General features: G+C 50.7%; 2 protein-coding genes across 3 annotated transcripts in view; one reads left to right on the top strand and one right to left on the bottom strand.

The window, feature by feature from the left end:
• Nucleotides 1–11,712, top strand: part of IGSF3 (immunoglobulin superfamily member 3) — a 74,767-nt gene extending 63,055 nt beyond the window's left edge. For both annotated transcript variants that reach the window (XM_014947258.1, XM_014947257.1), the window contains 4 exons: nt 395–805; nt 2,539–2,946; nt 7,488–7,919; nt 8,680–11,712. In XM_014947258.1, coding sequence (XP_014802744.1) covers nt 395–805; nt 2,539–2,946; nt 7,488–7,919; nt 8,680–8,930 — 1,502 coding nt within the window. In that variant the 3' untranslated portion in view covers nt 8,931–11,712. The remainder of the gene's footprint in view (nt 1–394; nt 806–2,538; nt 2,947–7,487; nt 7,920–8,679) is intronic.
• Nucleotides 11,713–11,971: 259 nt separating this feature from the next.
• On the bottom strand, nt 11,972–23,463 carry ADPRH (ADP-ribosylarginine hydrolase). Its single transcript, XM_014947261.1, has 4 exons — nt 23,284–23,463; nt 21,928–22,274; nt 14,208–14,568; nt 11,972–13,452 (listed from the first exon to the last, which is right to left on the bottom strand). Exons 1-4 carry the CDS (start codon nt 23,355–23,357, stop codon nt 13,065–13,067), a joined length of 1,170 nt encoding a protein of 389 aa, XP_014802747.1. The 5' UTR covers nt 23,358–23,463; the 3' UTR covers nt 11,972–13,064.

Raw genomic sequence — 23,463 nt, 5'->3', positions numbered from 1 at the left:
TCAACAGCTCACTGCCCTGAGGTACAAGTGGTATGATTTCACTGTGAAAAAACCCACTGAGTTTGGGTGTAGCCTTCATCCTAGGCTTGGTGCCTCAGACCATGGTGAAATAAGAAAAGGAATCTTTCAAAGGATAAGCTGTGAAAAAGCAGCCTTTTGATGAGGGACATAGTGGGAGGATCCAGGAGTAGAGTGGGGGGTGAAAGAGGAAAGAAGATTTGGTAGGAGAACACCTAAATGCCTTTGTCTTAAAGTCCAGTGTAAGTGGGACCCAGGCAAGAGCAGTCATGCCTGCAGTTGGGGGCGGACTCTCTGGCCCTCCCCAAACCAGGTGAGTTTCTTTTCTGTGTTAATGACTCACCTCTCCTCCTTCTTCTCCATTCCTCCCTTGCAGTGACCAAGCTGCAGGTGAGCAAGTCAAAGCGGAGCATCACTCTGGTGGAGAACCGACCCATCCCCCTCAACTGCTCCGTGAAATCCCAGACCAGCCCCGACTCGCACTTCGCCGTGCTGTGGTACGTCCACAAGCCCTCCGACGCCGACGGCAAGCTCATCCTGAAGACCACCCACAGCTCAGCCTTCGAGTACGGCACCTACGCGGAGGAGGAAGGGCTGCGGGGCCGGCTGCAGTTTGAGCGCTCGGCGTCGGGGGGTCTCTTCAGCCTGACGGTGCAGCGGGCAGAGGTCCGGGACAGCGGCAGCTACTACTGCCACGTGGAGGAGTGGCTGCTCAGCCCCAACCACGCCTGGTACAAGCTGGCAGAGGAGGTGTCAGGGCGGACGGAGGTCACCGTCAAGCAGCCAGGTACCACCACGTGCTGCGCCGGTGGGGTCCTCTTTGGTGTTGGGTCTTGTCAGCTCATCGAGCTTTTCTAGGGCAACCGGGATCCTCTGCTCTTCTGTCTGCTACAGCCTTGTCACCCCCTCCTTGCATCCACATGCCTGCACATCCCTGGACAAAGAAGGACATTTCCCCACTTTGATGTGACCCTCCTCCATTTAGGCTTGATTGGTGTGCATTTCAGTGTCCCCACATGAAAGTCTTCTGTCCCCCACAATCTAGAGGGCCAGGTTTCTTTATCCTCAAGAGCATCACGTAGCAATCTGCGATCTGCCGAGAGAGAACTGGTGTGTGCCTGCCTGGGAAAGCATTTTCATGTCTTGCACACAGTTTAATTTTGCTCTGTGCCTGTCTCCTGGCAGGCGCGGGGAGCCTTGTCTCTGTTCCCTCTGCGCTGTGCACACGAGATGCAAGTAGCGAGTTTAATGAGGTGGGGAGCTGGCTGCCAGGAGAGGAGAAATCTGCTCTGCTGGTGGTTTCCGTGGCAGCAGAGATCACTGGTAAAGATGGGCTGATGGAGGAGGTAAAGATGGCCCTCATGATCTGGGGACAGACCCCTCATTTCATGCAAAGAGGGGAGGCAGGTGGGCAAGGACCGTCTTTGAGAGCAGCCTGGATGCCGTGTGTGCTGCTGAAGCAGAGCACCAGTGCTTCACGAGGATGTCCCCGCTTGCTCCGGGTGCCTGTTTCTGGAGAATAAAATCCCTCAGGCAGGAGGGATGCACTTGGATAACAGGGCTGGTCTAGGATGCTTAATGCATTTTCTCTGTCCGAATTCAGCTGGCTAGACGCAGGCTGTGTGGACGGGGATGCGGGAGGGACACTGAGTATGGTCCCCAGATGGTGTCCCCAGCACAGCTTTGCCTGGTGGCACAGGGAGGACAGCAGGCCGCAGCATGCTGTTTGCTGCTGGTCCCAGCTCCTCGTTTCTGTCTGCAAAGCCCTGAGAGGGCTATGGGGCAGTCAGGGATGGGGGACTTGTGATCTGGCCCCTCCTTTGTATTGCCCACCTCTCTCTGGGAAGTACAGCGCCTGTCACTTGCTGCAGCGGCCATACCAGGGAAGTCCAGACTGTGCCCCTGGAAAGAAGTCATGAAGGAGTTAGGAGTGTACATCACGTCATTTCACATAAAAGCTGGTTGCAGTCATGCCCCTGTGTATCAGTGAAATTGTGGAGCAAAAACCGGGGACGTTCCCAAGGCCGCAAAACACCATGTGTGACTTTGCCCTTGTGCCACTTCTCTTTTTGCAGTGGTGGTTCCCTATAATCAGCTCTCCGTTCTCTGCCTTGATTTTTTCCCTTTTCCCACTGCAAGAGGGCTTACTGATCTGGGTGTGACCGGGCTACTGCCCTGTCCCAGGAAGAGAATGAGAAAAGATTGAGGTGTGACTTCCCTTCGTAAGGTACCTGTGCACTTAGGACTCCCCAGGTCCTACTGGGAGATTGTGGTTTTCCAGTTCCCTGTGCTGAATGGGGCATTGCTGGTGGCTAGCCTGAGATTTTCAAATGACCCTAAATCCCACAAGTCTTATTTGCTTTTCCCCTTCTTCCCCCACCCCAAATCTTTCTTTTCCTCCCCTTGCTCATTTCTTTCATCACCCCCCAGGATTGTAGCCATGCGGGAAGAGCTTGTGGGGAGACAAAGGACCCTTGCAGCCCTTGGTCACCTTGTATTTCTAATGGCCTTTTCCCATAGATAACCGCCTGAAGGTGAACCAGACCCACAAGAACATCACGGTGCTGGAGAACCAGTGGGTGACCCTGGAGTGCCAGGTCATCAGTCGGACCAGCCCTTCGTCCCAGCTGTCGGTGGAGTGGTATGTCTGGCGGCCAGGCCACCCAGAGAAGGAGGCGGTGGCCTGGTTGAGCCGGCAGAGCACCCTGCGTTATGGGGACCTGGTGGCACTGGGCGACCTGCGGAGCCGGCTGCACCTGGAGAGCCCGTCCCCAGGTCTCTACATCCTCTCCATCCAAAATGCCACCGTGCGGGACAGTGGGGCTTACGACTGCCGTGTAGAAGAGTGGCTCCTTGATCCCAGTGACCGCTGGTACAAGCGGGCAGAGGACCTCTCTGGACTCATCACCCTCACAGTCAAGCAGCCAGGTGAGGAGGATCTCTTGCCAACAGCTTTGAGCAGCAGCTTGCCCTCTTGGACTGAATGCATGAGTCGCCATCTGCTGTAATTGACAGCGAAGGTGGGCAGAGGGCAGGGCCGCTCTGCTACAGACCGTGATGTTTTCTTGCATGTCTTCTTGGGTGCACCCTTGCTTTTCTGGAAGGAGCGTGGAGCAAGCCCTGCAAACACAGCTAGATGGGCTTGGGATTTTGTCACCACTGCACCTGCACATTTAGTTTTTGTACAGCACTTTTGGCCGATTCGATAGAATGGGCTTCTGATTTTATTCCCATTTTGATTGAGAATGAGATGGGAGAAGCTATTTGTGCTTGCCAGGCGTGTGCCCCAAGGGCAGGATCCTAGCATAAAAAGGGGACAGCAGAGGAGGTCGAGACCCTGGCTCATGTCCAGGCAGTTTCTCACAGCAGTACTCCCCATTCTGCAGGTGAAGAAGCAGATGTGGGGTGTGCAGCTCCAAGGGTTCGTCTGTCAGTTGGGACAAGGGCTAGGGCTTCTTGATGGGGCAGGAGTAAGCTATGAAGAGCCAGTGATAGCATTTCAGGCAGATCCTGCTGCCTAACACCACCATGGCATGGCGCCCAGACACAGGGAGGCAGGCATCAGGGATTGGCTCAGGTCCTTCTTGTTTTTCCCGTGATGTAATGGGGTAAAACGTGTTACAGAACTTCAAACCAAGGAGGAAACTTCAGTTTCAAAGGGTTGAGAATAGAAATAGAAATAGAATAATTTCAGTTGAAAGGGACCTGCAATGATCATCTAGTCCAACTGCCTGACCACTTCAGGGCTGACAAAAAGCTAAAGCATGTTATTAAGGGCATTGTCCAAATGCCTCTTAAACACTGACAGGGATGGGTCATCAACCACCTCTCTAGGAATCACAGAATCACAGAATGATAGGGGTTGGAAGGGACCTCTGGAGATCATCTAGTCCAACCCCCTGCCAAAGTAGGTCCACCTAGAGCAGGTTGCACAGGAATGTGTCCAGGTGGGTTTTGAAAGTCTCTAGAGGGGGAGACTCCACCACCCCCCTGGGCAGCCTGTTCCAGTGCTCTGCCACCCTCAGAAGGTTCCTCCTGATGTTCAGATGGAACTTTCTATGTTCGAGTATGTGCCTGTTACCTCTTGGCCTGTTCCAGAGTTAGACCACCCTCTCAGTAAGGAAATACTTCCTAATGTCCAGTCTGAACTTCCCCTGGCACAGCTTTGAACCATTCCCACATGTCCTATCACTGGATACCAGAGAGAAGAGATCAGCACCTCCTTCTCCATGTCCCCTCCTTAGGAAACTGTAGAGAGCAATGAGGTCACCCCTCAGCCTCCTTTTCTTCAAGTTAGACAAACCCAAAGTTCTTAGCTGATCCTCATAGGACATTACTTCCAGCCCTTTCACGAGCTTTGTTGCCTTCTGCTGGACTCATTCAAGGACCTTAAATTGTAGAGCCCAAAGCTGCCCACAGTACTCAAGGTGAGGCTGCACCAACGCTGAATGCAGTGGGATAATCACCTTTTTTGACTGGCTGGTTGTGCTGCATTTGATGCACCCCAGGATGTGGTTTGCCCTCTTGGCTGGTGGGGTACACTGCTATTGAGCCTGCTGTCGACCAGCACCCCTAGACCCCTTTCTGCAGGGCTGCTCTGCAACCACTTCTCTCCCAATTTATACTTGTGTCCAGTGTTACTCTGTCCTAGGTGCAGAATCTGGCATTTAGACTTGTTAAATTTCATCCCACTAATCATGGTCCATTGCCTCTGCAAGGCATCTTGTCCCTCAGGAGAATCAGCAGCACCTCCCAGTTTAATATCATCAGCAAACTTGCTAATGATGCCTTCAACTTCTGCATCCAGATTGTTGATAAATATATTGAACAGAACTGGCCCTGGAATTGAGCCCTAAGGAACACTACTGGTTACTGGTCACCAGCCAGATGTAGCTCCATTTGCTACAACCCTTTGAGCTCTGGCCTTCAGCCAGTTCTTCACACAGCGCACTGTGTATTATACTGACTTGTATTATACTAACAACCAGTATTATTAAAGCAATGTTATCATATTAATCAGTATTATTAAAGACTGAGGCAAAAAAAAGAGCATTGAATGCCTCTGCTTTTTCTTCATCTGTATTAATTAGATGTCCATCTTCTACAGGTATTGGTCCAGTGTTTCCTTTAAGTCTCCTCTTGCTATTAACTTACTTTAAAAAGCCCTTGTTATCTGACAAAACACTGGCCAGTTTCAACTCTAATTGAGCCTTTGATGTCTTCTCCCTGTGTATACAAACCAGAGCTTTGTAATCCTCCTGCGGAGCCTGACTTCGCTTCCAGAGATCATACAATTTCTTTTTCCTCTTGAGCTCCAGAAGGAGTTCTCCATTTGGCCAAGCTGGTCTTCTGCCCCACTTGCTTGACTTACGACACAGTGGAACTGCCTGCTCCTGTGCTTCTAAGAGGTGGTTCTTAAAGACTGACCAGCACTAGGGGACTCCTGAGCCCTCCAAACAAGTTCCCAGGGTATTCTGCTAAGTTTCGTCTGTTTTAACAACAGATAAGCTGCAAGGACACCTTGGAAGATACAGGCTCCCTAGTTTTTGAGGCAAACGACTCAAGAGGCAAATAACAGTAATGGGCCTCATTTGCTGGGTACTTTCCAGCATGTAAAGCAACCACTCTGCAAACACTGCTGTGGTGCTTCATGCCTGCCCATGCCAGCGAAGTGTTGGCCTCGTCACTCTGCAGTAGAGCTGGCAAAAGGGTAAGATTCTGGAAAGATTTTATTATCTTTTCCTGGCAGAGAAGATTTGTACTGCAAAGGAGGAGCTTGCTTGGGAAAGGTCCTTGCTTGGGAAACTTTGCTGGCCAAGAGGGCTCGAGCAGAGCCTCCCCCCCAGTCAGTCCCTGTACGCTGAATGCCTCTATGTTGTTGTACGTGCAGCTCTTCATTCAGGCTGAGAATCGCCAGCCCTGATGGAGGGGGGAATGAACAGCAGGGGAAATCCTTGAGGCTCATTTTGAATTGTGGAAGGATGTGGAGTGGGAAGAAGAGAAGGAGTTGAGGTGCACTAATTCAAGATAATTTTTTACTAAAAGCGCTTTGTTGTTGTTTGTTTTTCTTTCATAGCAGCCAGTAGCTAACAAAATGACTAACCTTAAAAATAGCATCGCTTGTGACTCATGTCTCATTAGTTAGGTTCACCATGCTTATCTTTCAGGACTGTAATCATGAGCAAGGAGGGAAAGAAAACCCTCTCTGCACCTTCAGAAAGCAGTTCTCTTTCTGCTTAGCATGCTGAGGTGGGGGAGGCTTTGTGTCGGTTTTGACAAGCCATTTCCTTCCCTTCCTCCTTTTTACCTCAGCAGTCTCCAAACTCTCAGGACTTACCTCATTCGTGTTTCTGCTTAGGGGTCTTACCGGGGAAGATGTGAACTGAAAACACTCGTGTTGCCTATGGCCTGAAGAGCTCTGGCCTTAATGAAGATTTTTCCCTATGGGACCACTTAAAAATTGTAGGGCAGGTGCTGTAATGAGAAGCCCCGCTGGGCAGAGCAGCCCCGCAGCTGATGAGAGCTGGGGGACAGCAGCCCCCTCCTGTAGGGACACCCGGGGTCTGCACGAGGGAGGGTTTGCCCAGCTATCTTCAGTGGAGGAGAAAGCACCTCTCTCCCCAGCGAGCTGTCGGTTTGCCCTTCCTGCTCAGCTCCCGTGTCGGAAAGGGCTTTTTAATCTTTAAATGAAAGCTTAGATCCGGACCGATTGCGATCCCTGGAGTATGTGTTCCCTGGCAAGATGACTAAACCACATGTTAATTGCTCTTGAAGTCAGCCTTTAATCAACTCATCTTAGATTCTGGCCACTGTATCTCAGCTAGTTAGAAACATCTCTAGCCTTGCAGCAAGCACTAGAGTTAAAAAATGAGGCAGATTTTTTGAAGCATCCTTGCTGTGTCTGTGCTGAGGACATCTCCATGGAAGAACCTCTTACCTAAAATAACTTCCCAAATTGCTGGGAAAAATCTTCTCCTCTTCTGTCGTACTGATTGTCAAGTCCTTTGAGCGCTCTCAAAGAAATAGAAAATAAGCGTGGAGTGTGGTGCTCTTTGCACCAGTGGCTGGGGAGCAGTAGTTCATCGCTCCTCAGTGCACGGAGCAAACCTCGGTGGTTCCTCACATGTTCTTGTAGCGCATCTGGGTGAGCTGCAGCAGCTTTCTCCTCTTGCACATACTCATGCCCGTTAGTTGGTGCGAGGGTCTGCATGGGCAGGGTGGTAGCACAGCGCTGGCAGCCAGCTCCTGTTTGACCCTGTGCCAAGGTGGTGTGTGGTGAGGAGAGGATGGGGAGCCTCCAGCGTTGACCACAGAGGTACCCGTGGGACTTGGCAGATTGCATCAAGCCTTTGGGTTTTTCTTGGGTTGTGCCCAGCGCTGGAGCCACGACAGTCAGTTTACGCTGGGGCACAGTGGCCTTGATGGTAGCATTTTGCTCAACGTTCACCTCTCCCCTTTTGTCATCTTAGATCCCACCTTGCAAGTGGACACGGCCACCGCCAACCTCACAGTGCAGGAGAAGGAGTCCTTCCCGCTGGACTGCAGCATCCTGTCCCGCTCCAGCCCAGAGTCCCACTTTGCGGTGACGTGGTACAACCTGCGGGCCAAAGAGGCGGGTGGCCGCGCGGAGGAGGACGAGGAAGAGGAGGAGGAGAGGGAGGCGGTGCTGAGCGTGGGGCCTGACGCCGTCTTCAGCCCCGAGGCCGGTCGCTGGGAGGGCCGCCTGCGCTTCCAGAGGCTCTCGGCGGTGCTTTTCCGGCTGACGGTGCTGCAAGCCGGCGGTGCCGACACCGGCAATTATTCGTGCCGTGTGGAGGAATGGCTGGCAGACCCCAACGGCGTGTGGTACCGGCTGGCAGAGGAGGAGTCGGGGACGGTTGCCGTTCACGTGCAGGATGCAGGTGAGAAGAGGCAACAACCCTCTGGAGGGCATGGCCCTGGCATCCCCTGCGTCTTTGGGTCAACCAAGATAAAAGGGCCAAGGAGTGAGTGGGACGGGGTCTTGCCCGCACCGGGGCAAGTCTGTGAAGCCAGGGCTTTGCCAGCCAGCTCAGTGGCTTGTAGCCCAGCTCTTGGCCAGGCTCGCACGTCTGTGCTGCCCTTAGCCCTGTGCTAGGGCCGCCCATCCCGCAGCACTTGCTGCCTGGTGTGTCTGGGGCAGGGGAGGCAGACATTGCCCTCCACTGGGGTTTAGCCTTTCCCTTTGGGAAACAGACGTGGAATTTGACTTAGTTCTGCACAATGGCACAATCTGTGGCACAAGAGTCTCCTTCTAGCAACTCTTGAAGCCATCCGATGGTTTAGAGGCCCCATAGAGGTCATGAGAGTTTTGTGGGCCCATAAGGGAGGTACCCTGGGTTGCTGCCTCTGTGTACCATCACAGACAGAAATTATGCTTTGCAAGGCTCCCAGCTTTATAAGACATCAGAAAATCCACAGAAAGTCCAGGGGTGACTCTCTCTTGGGGGAAATAAAGCCAAAACATGCCTTGCAATAGCTTTTTTTCCACTGCTCTGTTTACCAATATTGGTATTTTTCTCAGACTCACTTCCTGCATTGACACAAATTAATGAGCATCTGTTTTTGATATTTCTGAAGACGTTTATAGGCCATACATTGCAGATAAGCTGTGAAATGTGACCATCCTGTGTCTCTTTCCAGGCTCCACCCTGCAGTCTGTCATCTGCTCCAACGACGCCCTCTTCTACTTCGTGTTCTTCTACCCCTTCCCCATCTTTGGTATCTTGATCATCACCATCCTCCTGGTGCGATTCAAGAGCCGAAACTCCAGCAAGAACTCGGAGGGCAAGAACGGGGTCCCCTTGCTGTGGATCAAAGAGCCTCACCTCAACTACTCTCCCACTTGCCTAGAGCCACCGGTCCTCAGCATCCACCCGGGAACCATAGACTAAAGAGGCAGAGGCGCCCAGGGGGATGTGCAGAGAGAGAGAGAAGCAGAGACACACCGGGATCCCTAAGGAACAAAGTGGATTTTGTTGTTCTTGTTTCATTTGTTTCACTGTCTGTGCCCCAGCGCAGCGGCTGAGCTCTGTGGAGTGCCCAGCTTGCAGGGACAGGAAGGTCTGAGGCTTCCCCCAGCGCCTGTGGGAAGGCACCACCTCACCCCAACAGATGGAGGGTCCCTGTGCTGGCTGTACATAGCAGATGTTCCTCTCTGATTCATTTTGCTCCCATCAGTTGCTGTCCTTTGGGCCGTTACTTTTTTGTTGTCGTTTCTTTCTTGGTCACTCCAGGAACTGTTAGACTTCTCCTGCCCTCCAGACAGTGAGGGGATCCCAGGGGCCTTTTGGTCCTGGGACAACCTCTTTGGAAGTAAATGTGTGTGTTTTCCAAAATAGACTGTGGTTTTCCTCCTCAGGCTCGGTGCCACAGCGAAGAACATCTTTTCCCTAGGTGCGCTGAGCTAGCTCCTCCCTCTTCCAAAACAGATGAAGCCAGGTCCACCTCTGAGGGGTTAGCTGGGCTGTCAGGAGGTCCATCTCAAAGGTTGGCTGTAGCCTCAGTATGTTCTTTCCTCCATCTTACTGTTCTCTCAGGAGGGGCAATTCAACTTTTGGGAGCATTCCCTGGTCTCGGAGAGACTGAATATCCAGCGTGCTTGCGATCAGAACGAAAGCAATTTAGTTTGTCTCTAGGAACTGAAGAGGGAGATGGAAGGAGGACACTTGAAAGCCCTAACTTTGTTTCTAGCAAAGAGGGTCTTTGCACAGTCCAACTTACCAGAGTTGTGTCCTCCCTGGTGTCCATACTGCCACTCCTGACAAGGCAGGTCCCCTCTGTGCCCCAGTCACCAGGGGGAAGGTGGCTGGATCCAGTCCCTGAGGGCTTCAACATGACCAAAGTAATGACTCTAGAAAGGGGGAAAGGGGAAGGAAACTCCACGGTTGGGTTCACAGCCTCTGAATGGTTCAGCCAAGGAGCCCAGTTGCAGCCACGCCACGCAGCAGGGACGTGCAATTAACCACCGAGTGTCACGAGTTTCCTTGTGACTTGCACTACTTGCCGGTGCGAGCTTGGCCGAGGCAAGGAGCCTGCAGCGCATCGGCGCCCTGGGGGCTTCCCTGTCCCCTTGTGCCACAAGAAATCCTCCCCTGTTTGCGTGTGTGCGTCTGCCATTTTTCGTTCCTGGGGCTTTAGGAGGAGAAACCATTTCTCCATAAGCTCCCCCTCCTGGCAAAGTCCCCTGCTCTTGTCGTAGGCAGTCGCTGTGGCAGGAAATGCTGTTCTTTCTGTGAAAGATATGGCTCTCGCGAACCAAACCAGGGCTCTCACCACTCGGGGCACGGGAGCTCCCGCACCCCGTCACGCCAAGTACCCCTGCCCTGCCCTGTGGAGGAAACCGCCTCCTCCCCCATGGCGCCCGAAGCGGTCACGTCTGGCGGAAGAAAATGTTTGCCAAAAATGGCCTTTTGTTGTCTTCCTTGATGTCTTCCTGGCAAATCCGGCCATTTATTTTTTGCAGCATGGCTGAAGCCAAGCGGGGCGGACGGGCGCAGCCCCCCAGCCTCGTGCGAGAGAGGTGCCGTACCCACAGCCGCTGTCCTCTGCCGGAGGGTCGGACTGCTCTTCGTGAAGAGAAGGGGACCTCAGCAGATGCTCTGTAGCACTACTCGGTTAGACCCCCGTTGCCTTGGCGTTTCAGAGGTGGGGAAGCCTCGGGTGGGAGGGCTGCACCCCATATCCTCTCTCCCAGCTGAGAGGGGGTCCCCGTGGCTGCGGACCGTCCCCTGCCAGGGCCATGCCAAGTCAGCCACCTCGGCTCCTCCACCAGAACGGCATTGGTTTCTTCTTCCGCTGGGAAGGCCAAATTTCACTCATCCTTCTGTGAAGTCTGCCTCCTCAAGACAACTGCTTACTGGCCCCAGCATATGCGTAACATCACACTCCTATATATATATATATATATATATATGTATGTATGTATCACACACCCACACACTTGTCTTCCCTTTACTGGATAAGGCGTCTGCAAAGAGGAGTGGGATGAGAAGTTAATGGAAACGAAGAACCGAGGAGCAAACAGCAGCAGCTGCAGCCAGCGGGTACTGTTTTGTAAGTGTAGTTTCTCCTGTACATACTGCTCCCGGGCAGGAACTGCAACTCATTTCAGCTTTAAAGAAAGAAAAAAAGAAAGAGAAAATGAAGTCAGCGGGAGCTGTTGTTTCCTGGGAGAGCACCGTGCTGCACCCGAGCCACACTCCTCCTCGTCAGCCTGTCTGTCCCGGAGCAGGGGTCTCCCGGAGGGCTGTCCCGTGGCCCTCTCCCCCTGGCCAAAACGGGCCCCCTCGCAGCCCGGTGGTTCCTGCAGCGAGCCCAGGCTTTCCCGGGAAGCGGCTCCCGTGGTGATCCCTGAATGTACTTTGCCAGTGCCATTTCTCCGTTGCCCTGGCAGTGTGTTGCCCAGTCTCAAACTTCTGTTTTTATAAGGCAGACTCTTCCTGTAACGAGTTTTAACACAAAGCTTTTCAAACCACTCTCTCTGCTGTAACTGTCTGTAATGACCCGAGAAGAAAGAGAGACACCCTATCCATGCATGATGTGGAAAAAATGTTTGGGATTTTTTTTTTTTTTTAAAAAAAACAACAAAAACTTTGTACTATGTTGCACTAAAACATGTTTTATACAACACACCTGAGAGCTGTAGTAAACTGTGTTGAAGTTGTGGTTCCTATTGCTGCTGGTTTTTGTCAGATTTGGGCTTTCATTATGCCTTTATGCGCGCTCCCTGCATAAAGGTATGCTGAACTCCCCCTTCCAGGCAGCCTTGCCCCCTCCCACCACCCCTAGCCCCCCGATGATGCATCATCTCTCCTCCTGCCCCCGTAGAGCAGCGCCTCTCTCAAGCAGGAGAGAGGAGCTTGCAGACACCTTGCCACTCTCTGGCTCTTCATACTTCTCCCTCCCATCCCTTAATTCATCCCATAGTAGAATATAACGTTTAACAGAGACACGGCAGGTCTATTTATTGAATGGGCTACACCGGTTTGAAATTGCTCTGACAATAGTACTGTGCTATGTCACAATCTGGATTTGAAGAAAAAAAAAAGTATTTTTTTTATAAAACTATCCATAGCAAATGTTAAGCAAATAATCTTAAGGCACCTTGGTGTAAGTAGCGTTCACTACAAAAGTGGCTTAAGTTGATGTAAAATGCAACCTTTTAACTCTCATTATCCACTTTTACTTTGAATAATAGTTTGGCCAGTAGTCTCAACCTCTCCCATTAGCAGAATAAGGGAAGTAGCATCATACATTCTTACCTGTATAGCAAAAGCGCTGTGAAATTGTTCAAAATGCACCGCCAACGCAGCTTGGGTTTGGGTTTTTTCCCCCCACGTTCATTTAAAACAAAAAAAATACTGCCTGCAAAAATAATTGTACGAGAAAACTCTGTTGTCCCCACACACAAGTGGCTGTTTGCCCCAGCCGGTTCTCTTGGGCTGTACTGGCTGTCATCTCTGAGGAGCAGAGGTTTTAGCTTTACATGTGCTCAGTAAAGTGGCAAGTACTGTCCCCCACACGTGGCAAGCTGGTGCTAGCCACAATGGGTTTGACGAGGCATCTCTGCCAGCCCCTGTACGCTGCCTGTGGCCAGATATGTGTCCCTGTCCCCCTCTGGCACGCTCGTATGGGCAGGACACTGCTTTGGGGCAGCTTGTGTGGTTTTAGCTGCCTGTCTCCTGCTGCTGGAGCGTGGCGAGCAAAGCTGCAGTGGGTGCTCTGCTCCCAAGGACCAGAGGACGTGCAGCCGCCACGCTGAGGGGAAGGGACATCGCAGAGCTGAGCTGCTCGAGGGACAGCAGCACCGTTGCGTGTTCCCACCAACCCCTCTTGTAACTGCTTTCTCCACCACCCACAAGCCCCAAGCTGCTAGCTCCAAAAGAACCTCTCCGCTGAAGCCACCACAGGCAAGCAGAAAAAGCAGGCCTCACTCTGGCTTGTGCTTGAAGCCAAATAAAGTTTGCAAAAGCCTGACAGAGTGAGAGGCAGCAGTGGCGGGGGGGGATGGTCCTGCTGCCCCCACCCTAGGCAAGGTGGTACAAATCCCTGGCCACCTTCTCCAGGCGGTCCCGGTACTCCAGGTGGGTGTAGAGGGAGGTGTTGACCCCTTGGAAGCCGTACATGACCCCCCACCAGCAGGCCGCGATGGCGGCGGTGGAGTCACTGTCGCCGCCGTGGAAGAAGGCCCGGTGAGCCAGCTCTGCCCAGGAGTCCCCCGCCCCCAGCAGCGCGTCGTAGGCGATCATGGGGGCGTCGTGCCCGCTGCTGCCCGCCCAGCCGTCGTAGCTGAGGGAGGTGTAGAAGGCGTCTCTCTCTTCCACGCCGTACTGGGCGGGGAAGGTGGGCGGCGAGACCCCGTCCGATATGCCTCTCTCTGCCAGGTATTTCTCCCATTGCCCTTCAAAGTAATGCCTGCGAGCGGGGAGACAAAATGGAGGGGCCGTGAGAGACGTCCCGCGGCAGCAGCACACACCTGAGCTCCCCGCAGGCCCCTACGGCCACGTCGAGAGCCCGGAGCCATGGCTGGGCAAAACAGTAGGCATCCCCCCCCCTCCCCGGGTTTGTCAAAGTAGGGACATGATTTACAGTAAGAGGCACAAGGACGTGTGTCAGTGAGTTAAGATTTCCCCTGCCTCCGGCCACAGGGGAGGAGGCAGCCCAGCACCTGCTGCCGTGGCGCCGCACAGGATTCAAAGGGCGCAGAGCGAGAACTGAGTCATCCCCCCAGAGCCGGAGCACCCCCACCCTGTGCCCTGCGCGCAGAGCCGCGCTGCGCAGACAGACACATTTGGTTAGAACTTTCAAGCTGAGCTCAGCCCCGACGCCTGGTGCTGTTCCCCAGCCTTGCTTCCCATCCTTCATCAGGTCACCGCTGCCTGAGATGACGAGTCTAGCTACCTCATACTGGATCCAAAAAGTGTCACGACATGACCCAAACACAATGTGACTACTTTTTCTTTTTTTTTTTTTAAATAAGTTAGAGGTATTTTCCCCCTGGGGGGACTTCAGAGACTTTCGGAATCGATTTGATCCTGTGGCAGGCATGTGCTGCTCTAGGAGTTCACCATAATGTGATTACTGAAGCTTAAGTATAAACAGGGCTCACCCTCTCGTACGTGAGGTTCATTTTAATTTTCACAAAACCCGGTGCTGGGAGCGCAACTCACCATTGCTCCATGTTCTGCTCCACGAAGAAGCCGGTGTCCCGCACGTAAGCTTTCGCCTGCGGCAGCACCTCCAGCAGCCTCTTCCCCCAGGCCCGGGGGGGAACGCCGTTCACTGCGAGAGCCGTGAAGAGGGCCGAAGCCAGGGACCCCAGGTAGCCGGTGGGATGGTGGTGGGTCATCCGGCCGCTCTCGATGCTGACTTGCACCAGGGTGTCCAGCTGGTCAGGGCGGTGGAAGCGCAGCCCGATGCACATGGAGCGCATGGCGGCCCCGCAGCCTCCCCCCCTGGGGCTGAATGGGATCCTCCAGCCGTTGGGCTGCTCCGGATCCAGCTTCAGCGCGTTCCGCACACACGATTCACCTGGACAGGAGCGGCAGAGCCCGAGAGAGAAAGGAAGGGAAGAAACAGAAGCACACATCAGTAGGTGACAGGGTCACAGAGCTTGGGAACTGAGGAAAGAGAGGCAGGGTAGCAGGGAAGGAGGCGTAACTGTTTCCAGGGGGTTTGGGGCTTCCCTGTAAAAACTCCGGTTGTCTGTTCACATACATCTCTTGCCTTAAATCCCCGGTGCACCCTGCATATTCCCAAGCAGACCTGATGACTTCTGTTTGTGAAAATAATTTAAAAGTCTGGGGGAGTAAAAAACATTCCACTGCTGATTTATGTCATTTACATTGTTTATATTTACGTTTCATGTTATTTATTTAATAATTGATCTAGAAAACATATCTGCTATATAGATTAGGTATATTATGTACACATATATCTAGATGCCTAGATAGACATACGTAAATATAAAGGAGGTTTGGAGGGCCATCAGATCCCATCAATCCCCAATCCAAGGCATGCGTAAGTACCTCTGTGATTTTTTCCTGACAGTTGTTTAGCTTCTTTAGAGGACCCTTTAAAGACAGTGACCCCACATGCTCCCCAGGAATCTTTCCAGTTGCCTCGCTGATAACAAAATATTTTCCAGATTTCCCTTGCTGCAATTTAAGTTTGTCAGAAGGCAGGGAGTGTGGTTATCTCCCTCACCACAACATGGTCTGCACAGCTGGCTTTACTGTACTCCCCTTCAATAAGCTGAAAAACAACTGCACTAGGTCAGACCAAAGGTTTGTCCAGCCCACTAGGTTGTCTCCATACACAGCCACTAAGAGATAACTACAGAAAGATTATAAAAAATGAGGCAAGTACAATGTTTCCCCAAGAAGACCCACCTGCCTTGCAGCAGGCAGGGTAGCATAATCTGCTTGGGTCAGAAGATGGATGCAAAATGCTGAGTCCAGTAACCCCCAGTAGACCTAGCCACCATGAACTGGTCTCCTAGCTTGAACCCATGCGTGCCTTCAGACTCCTCTAACATCCCACAATAACCAGAGCCACGACTTTGTTATGCAAAACATTTCCTTTTGTTTTAAACCACCATTTGACAATTTCCTTAAATTCCCCTCTAATTCTTACGTTACAAGACATAACAACTTTTCATTCTCCACGCTATTCAAGACTATATACTTTGTCAGTTTTCTCCTGCTTCAAGCTGATACCCTCATTCAAATTTTCCTCTCTTCTGGTGGGAAGCCACACCATAACTCCTCCTTGCTCACTTCCATCTCTTTCATAGTTCTGCTATTTACTTTTTAACGAAAAGACTCTGCTTCTTCCAGTACTGCTTTTTAAAGAAACTCACTTGTTAGTCCAGCACTTGGACTTATTAGTCCATAGGATAAATCCATCCGCACAAACACATCCAATTTTCAGAGCCCAGCCAGCTTCCTCAGCCAGGACCATGAAACAAGTTGTGAGAGCTAAGCCCAAATGCTTTTGTGCAAGGAAGAGGAAACAGGTTTGAAACATTATCTTTGATTGTCTTCTGCCTTGCCTTTTTCTCTTAGTCTTCTCTTCTGGTCAAATCTTAAATACTTCTTTTTTTTTCCAGCAGAAAGGAAAACCAAGAGAAGGTTTCAAGTAGCTTCATTTAAATTTTTGTGTTGGATAACAGCAAAAGTGGACTCAAAAGACCAGTCTTCTCCTATCCACAGCATGCCTAGTCCTCTCTCAGACACACAGGGCAACAGCAGCAGTTGACATGCCCACACCCCCAAAATTAGACTGTTGCTCCTATACTTGGCTGCCTTACCAGGACAGGTAGCTGATAAACTTGCAGGTGCTCTGTTACTTTGAAAGTCAAACTACGTACAACAGAGTAGCAAGGAAGAAGCCTCATCCAGAAACTTCACGTAACTCAATAATTCAGCTGACCCTTGGTGCAATTCAATCACCATGATCTAGGAGCTTGCTAATCACAGCTAGGTACCGCGCTGAGTACTCTGCAGAACTGTTCACTTCTGTGCTTGGAAGTGTATACACTTGCCAGTAGGATGTGGTATAAGGCAGCCTGTTTTACCTGCACACGGCATTTACAGCACCCTTGTAACCAAAATACCTCCACATCCAGCCAGCTTTAAGATTGGCTTCTGGACATACGCTACAAATAACTAACAGCTGGCTGCTTTCAGGAATAAGGTCATGTGGATCCTTTGATATACTTCTGGCCTAAGTGTCTTGAGCGTATTTTGTTTCCAACAGCGTTGTTCCATTATAGGCTTATTAGATCAGCTCAGGATACACCCCTCTGCACGGTGTGAATGGATGGATGAGCTCCCCGTGAAATGTTGTCTCAAACTGAAAAAGCAGCTCGGTCCTTAAGGCTGTCGGGCTATTTGCCCCGCAAGCCTGTCAACTGAAATCAATTCTGAGAATGGAAATGGTCTATGCAAGTCTCCCCTACAGAAAAAAAAAGGGTTGCTGATCAGCACATCCCACAACATCAGACCACTTCAGCTCTCCCCCTACCCCACCCCGAGTGACCCAGGCACCACCCAGACCTGCTATTTCACCAGCCTCATCCATGCCTGCTGTGCCAGCACATGAGCTTCTCCCATGGCACCACCCTCCCCGATAGACGAGGACTGCTGGTTTTGCAGTGCCACACAGCCAGCCAGCCCCTGGATCAGTCCAGGTATTCCTGACACATCCTTCTTCTCGGTGATTCACAGAGGGAAAATTGTGGGGCCGTGCTGGAAGAAGGCATCTGGTGTGGGTAGCACCAGGCTCTGCCAGGACTGACCGCCACCAACCTCTAACTGAGCTGCCTGGGAGTTTGTTTTTGTGATGTCTCAAAGTGGGAACGTGTTCAGGCCTCCAAATCTGCTTTTCATGCAGTTTATTAATTCAGTGCTGGCTGCTATGTATCAAAATTGTCAGTATAATTTCCAACTTTATGATGATTAACAGAAGACTGAGGCAATTCTTCAAAAATCAAACTATACTAAGCATTGCACTTATGACCTATAATAGGACATTAAAAAGAACCCGTCAAACAAAGCCACATTTTAAAAAAGCTGTGACAACTACCTTACTCATATGTTCCTGGTAAAACAGACTTTCTGCCAGGAAGACAAGGAGAAGGGGGGAGAGAAAAGGGACTAGGGTAGATTAAAATCAAAATCTGCGTAACAAAAGCAAAACAAACTCTGTAATCTTGCTGGAATTCTTAAGAAAGAAATTTTGTCAGGACATGTTTGTGTGGGTTGAGAGCAGGCAACTCAGTCCTTGATAAAAAATGAGATTGTTCTTGCACTAACAGTAGCCAAAAGAAAATGAGGAAGATGACAGGACTTAAACTGTAAGGAAAGAGTGGTTATTTTGCAGTAACAACTTCCAGCTTTACACCTGTGCATATTACTTAAGGAGATGACTGCTGATAACCTGCAAATGAAAAAAAAAAAAAGTATAAAACAAACCAGTGTACAACAGCTAAGACTCTTGTGGTGTATCAAGTATTACAAGTATTATCCTCATGCTTTTAAACAGTTAAAACATTTGAACGCCAATTCAGGAAGACTAAACTCAAGTCACATTGTCAGGTCTTTTTTAAACAACAGGTTTTTAAAAAAAAAACTGCTGTAGGAGCTTTTGAAACAGGAAATTCCATTTTGGAAATCCACCAAATCTGGTTAGGAATCTTTTGAACTAACAATAAGAAACTAAAAGTAACCTGAGGATGTTACTGGTCTAAGGAAATAAGAAATATGAGCAAAGAGCAGCGTGTGAAGAAAGACAACTTGGAAAAGTTTCAAGTACAACTGGATGTTATTTCTGGAATAGGCTTCTATTGCACTTACTGAGACTCTTCATGAGCACAGACAGTTACAGTTGTTTGGGATCTATCAATACACATTAAAAAAAGGTGAGTTAAAACCACCACATAGTGATAAATAATTCCAGAGGGAGAGGACTTGGAAAAAAAGACAAAGTTTTGAAGCAGAAGGTTTCCTGGAGAGCTGTTGAGGCAGATAGAGTTGTACCGTGAGAAAAGAAATACGGCCGTGTTTCTGTCACTTAATTCATTGGCTTCATTACCTGTGAAGAACAATGAATTTGGGGCTGTGTCACATCACAAAGAATAATAGTGGATACAGGGATTAACTTGCCATTGAATTAAGAGAGTGAGCTTTCTCGTGGGGCTGCATACTCAAGGGACCCTGCCGTAACCACCTGGTGACTCATAACATTGTGGGAATCCCTTTGTTACTGCAGTTTTTGGTTTTCAGGTCTGGACTCCCTTGTGTGGGCGAGCAGTGTGACTTTCCCCCATGCTTCTGGGGGAATCTCTTCTCTGTTAGGTGAAAGTTACAGCAGCAACTTCCCATTCTCAGCCTTAAGGGCTGCAATTCCCTGGTGAGCACCTCCTTTGGCCAGAACAGAATCACCTTGGGTTATGTTCTCAGTTAAAATTCATTTACTCTGAACTGCCAAAAGAAGTTATTGACATGCAACTTCTACCACTAGGATTTATCAATATGGCATGGAGACTGCAGACTGCAGACAGCTTTTCAGGATATAGATTAGGTATTCCCTTTGGTAGTATATCAGTGGGCATTAAGCTGTTAAGTACCAGGATTTAAGCTTTCAGAGCCAAGCACCTTTCGTGTCCCTGCAGCAGGAGCACTCCAGAATGCTGTTACAAGAACATTCCCAACAGACTTCCATTTTTTTTCCACATTGCTTTCCCCACTTCCTCTCAAATTTTACAAGGTTAAGTGTCCATGGACCCACTAAAGGAGTTGCATTCCTTTGTTCAGCTAGATAACCTGACCTCTCTTTGTCATTTTGATTAGTGACCATTGCAAATTTACTTTTAAATCTTTCACATCCAAATAGGAACTGCTTTTGAGCATATTGCAGCCCTATTACTTACAGGACTGCAGCAGGTGTGCTATTATCCTTAACTGTTAATTACTAACATTTAAATTTTAGGTTCTTCTCGTCTCAGGTTTTAGTCACCAACCTTAAATATGGGAGGCAGTAATAGCTTCCAGGTGTTATCTCACTGCCAGCTGTGGTTAGTCCACCTTGGCAGACCCCATCAGTGGGGGGAACTACAAGATGCTCCTTCACCAAAACAGCAGCAAGTCTCTCAGAATTTTAACCTGCTGACTCCTGCTATCCTGGCAAGCATCATTACCCCTTCTAAATATTTTATTAATGAGGCTACTCCAACAACTGAGACCATCTGTGTTAAAGAATACTGATAGTTTAGTTCTTTACATGAGGGCAGAAGGCCACTCTGGAAAGGTAAGCGGAATAAACTCCCGCTCAAGTTTCCAACCTGGTTTACCTTGGAAATGCAGAGCTCTGTCACACTACGTGCAGTGACCTTAAGCCAGCCATGCAGGATTTAGCCTTTCCCATGTTTAACGTCAAGCCATAACAGTCTTGATATATGCTGGCCACTCCAAATAGGCATGTCTGGGCAATTTCTTTTCGATGTATAAACTTTGCATAGCATTGCTGAATTTGAGTGTTTCCTGGACACTGCACGATGCCTGCACTAACAAAATTAGAGGCCCAGCTTCAGCAGCTCTGATTTAAGTTTAATTCAAGCATCCAGAAGTGGCTGGGCCACGAGCCCAGAGAGAGACAGGGTCGTCAGGGAAGAGTTGGGTCAGCAGGCCTGGGTGAACTAGGAACTAACTACAGGAATATGTTGCATACAGTTTGGCTAGTGCAGCCTGTCAAGGCACCCTTTCTCAGTACTGCCACACACTGCCAGTCCCCACTGCCTGTGCCCCTACCTCGGTACCACTGTGTCTATGCAGAGAAAAGACAGATGATGAAGTACGGGCTTCAGAAAAGATGACTGTGGCCTGATTGTCCTGGCACAGAAAGTAAATGTGCAGAGCTAGCCATAAGGACACTCTGGGTTTACTGAACTAAATTACTCCAAGCAAGGCTCTTTGTGCCTTTAAATATATTTTATGTGTAATTTATTGCATTTATTACAAGAAGTTCTGTATTAATTCTCTGTTTAAATGTGTTGGTTAGGACAGCGTCTCAGGGTGCACATTATACACGGCTGAATTCATGGTTTTCATCCATTGAGTCTCTGGAAAAGACACATCCCCAACACAAAAGCCAGCATCCTTCCCCTGAGTTCAAGTCCAGGACTCAAAGATGCCTGTAAGAATGTTTTGTAAACGTGGGCAAAACAGTATCTTTTTCATGTAGTTCAGAGAAGCCCACACCACTTCAGCTTGCCTTACTCTATTCTCTTTAGCTCATCCTGAAACTGGTACTCAATGTGGGAAACTTTTGCCTTTTAAACAAAATACAGTCAATGCTACAAGCAGCTGAAAGCAGAGCCAGGGCCAGCCTCAGTTCTAAGCTGCGGGAAGACCTGGAGGTGCTCCAAGCAGCTCCAAGCTGCTAGACTGGGGTCTAGGAAATGTGATGCCCATCCACAAGAAAGGTCGGAAGGATGATCTGGGGAACTACAGGCCTGTCAGTCTGACCTCGGTGTCTGGGAAGGTCTTGGAACAGATCATCCTGAGTGCCATTATGCAGGGCATGAAGGATGCTCAGGTGATCAGGTCCAGCCAGCACGGGTTCATGAAGGGCAGGTCCTGCTTGACAAACCTGATCTCCTTCTATGACAAAGTGACCCACTTGGCGGATGAAGGAAAGGCTGTGGATGTTGTTTACCATTCTCTTTAACATTCTTATCAATGATCTGGACAAGGGGATCAAGCACACTATGAAGGAAAGGCTGTGGATGTTGTTTACCATTCTCTTTAACATTCTTATCAATGATCTGGACAAGGGGATCAAGCACACTCTCAGTAAGTTCACAGATGACACCAAGCTGGGTGGCAGTGTCGACCTGCTGGAGGGTAGAGAGGCTTTGCAGAGGGATCTGGACAGGCTGGATCGATGGGCTGAGACCAATGGGATGAGTTTCAACAAGGCCAACTACCTGAAAAGAGGCTGTAGAGAGGCAGGGGTCTGTCTCTTCTCCCAAGTCACAGGCAATAGGACAAGAGGAAATGGCCTCAAGTTGCACCAGGGGAGGTTCAGGTTGGATATTAGGAAAAATCTTTACACTGAAAGGGTTATCAGGAATTGGAATGGGCTGCCCAGGGAAGTGGTTGAGATACCATCCCTCAAGATACTCAAAAGATGAATTGACATGGTGCTCAGGAATATGCTTTAGTGTTGGTGTGTGTGTTTTGTTTGGAGGGTGGTTTTTTGTTGGTTTTGGTTTTTTTTATGGTTGGACTGGATCTTAAAGGTCCCTTGCAACCTAGGTGATTCTGTGAAAGAGAGAAACGTTAGCGAGACGACAGCTCTGTTCAGACAACATTATGGAGGGATTACCTGGAGCTCTGCCTTCCATGTCTTTCATGCACTCCTTGTAGTTCTTTGCAATCAGGGAATAGAGATGCTCTAAACTTGGGTTCTTCCCAGCAGCTACCAGGGCTTCAGCTGTGGCCAAGTGCATCACGGTATCATCGCTGACTCTCCAACCTTGGATGCTGAGGTTGCCAAGTCCCCCCATCTCCGCCAGCTCCTTGTGGATGGCCGGGCCGCTCTGCTCGAACTCCCATTTCCCATTGTAATAGCCCAGCGTATCACCAACTGCGCTCAGCACCATTGACGCCACATAGTTTTCCATTGACTTAGGACATAATTTTTCCCCCCGGCCTGCTTCAGTGCAGAAGACACTATGAAAAATAAAAAAGAATCATAGAATGGTTTGGGTTGGAAGGGACCTTAAAGATCATCTAGTTCCAACCCACCAGCCATGAGCAGGGACACCTCCCACTACACCAGGTTGCTCAAAGCCCCATCCAGCCCGGCACTGTACACTGCCAGGGATGAGACATCCACAAACTCCCTAAGCAACCTGTTCCAGTGTCTCACCACCCTCACAGTGAAGAATTTCTTTCTCATATCTAATCTAAATCTCCCCTCTTTCAGTTTGAAACCATTACTCCATATCCTATCACTACGTTTCCTCCCCATACCTCTTGTAGGCTCCCTTCAGATATTGGTAGGCTGCTATAGGGTCTCCACGGAGCCTTCTCTTCTCCAGGTTGAACAACCCCAACTCTCTTAGCCTGTCCTCATAGGAGCTGTGCTCCACCTCTCTGGTCGTTGCTGTGGCCCTCCTCTGAACCAGTTCCAACAGAGAGGGAGGTTGAAATCTCTCGCAGTTCCAGCCTTGACTGCTGAGCTCCAGCAGGCCGGACAGCCCGCCTAGCACCCCTGTCTCCCTCAGGGCACATACTCCCTCAAAGCACACCCTTCCCCCTGGGCCGGGGGCAGCTGGCCATCTCCTCCCAGCGCAGCAGCAGCTCAGGCCCATGCTGGGTGTGTGGCCGGGCCGCAGACCAGAGTGCAGGCAGGGTGTGTGACACGCTGACCCCCTCTGCCAAGCGCAGCCCGCACCGCCAGCAGGGTCAGCTCAGGCTCCCGGCCGCCCGGGGAGAGCAGGAAGGCCCGTCTGGGCAGGGCCTGGCGCAGGCCGTCAGCAGGGGCGGGCTCTGGGCGGCCTTGCGCCAGGGGCCGGCCACAACAGCGGGCACCGCCGGAACCGCCTCATCCCAGCTGGAACTCTGAGTCACGTCCCCCCCGCCTTTCCCACCCACCGCCCCCCAAAACCACACTCCTCAGGCCCCACGGCAAGGGGGCAGAGGCAGGAGAGGAGGCCGGGGCCGGACCGGTACTTACGCGGCCAGCGCGGCCAGCAGGCCCGGCCAGGACGCGGCCCGGCCGGGGAGAGGAAGGAGCTTGCCCGCGAACATCCGCAGAGGTCTCGGCTCCCGGCAGGCAGCTCGGCTCGGCCCCTTTACGCGGTCCCGCCGGCGGCGGAGGCGGGCCGTTCCGGTGGCGGCCTGGGCGGGAGAGCAG

Source organism: Calidris pugnax, unplaced genomic scaffold, assembly GCF_001431845.1.
Source record: "Calidris pugnax isolate Ruff unplaced genomic scaffold, ASM143184v1 scaffold95, whole genome shotgun sequence".
Classification (NCBI taxonomy): domain Eukaryota; kingdom Metazoa; phylum Chordata; class Aves; order Charadriiformes; family Scolopacidae; genus Calidris; species Calidris pugnax.
This window is presented reverse-complemented; position numbering and strand designations above follow the sequence as displayed.

Bases quoted from the DNA above. Each gene is read 5' to 3' on its own strand.
- ADPRH (XM_014947261.1), bottom strand. From the start codon at position 23,357: ATGTTCGCGGGCAAGCTCCTTCCTCTCCCCGGCCGGGCCGCGTCCTGG. The intron at 14,569-21,927 runs GTAATCCCTCCA...GCTCCTGTCCAG, and splicing joins CATGGAAGGCAGAGCTCCAG to GTGAATCGTGTGTGCGGAAC. The intron at 13,453-14,207 runs GTGAGTTGCGCT...CCCCGCTCGCAG, and splicing joins GAGCAGAACATGGAGCAATG to GCATTACTTTGAAGGGCAAT.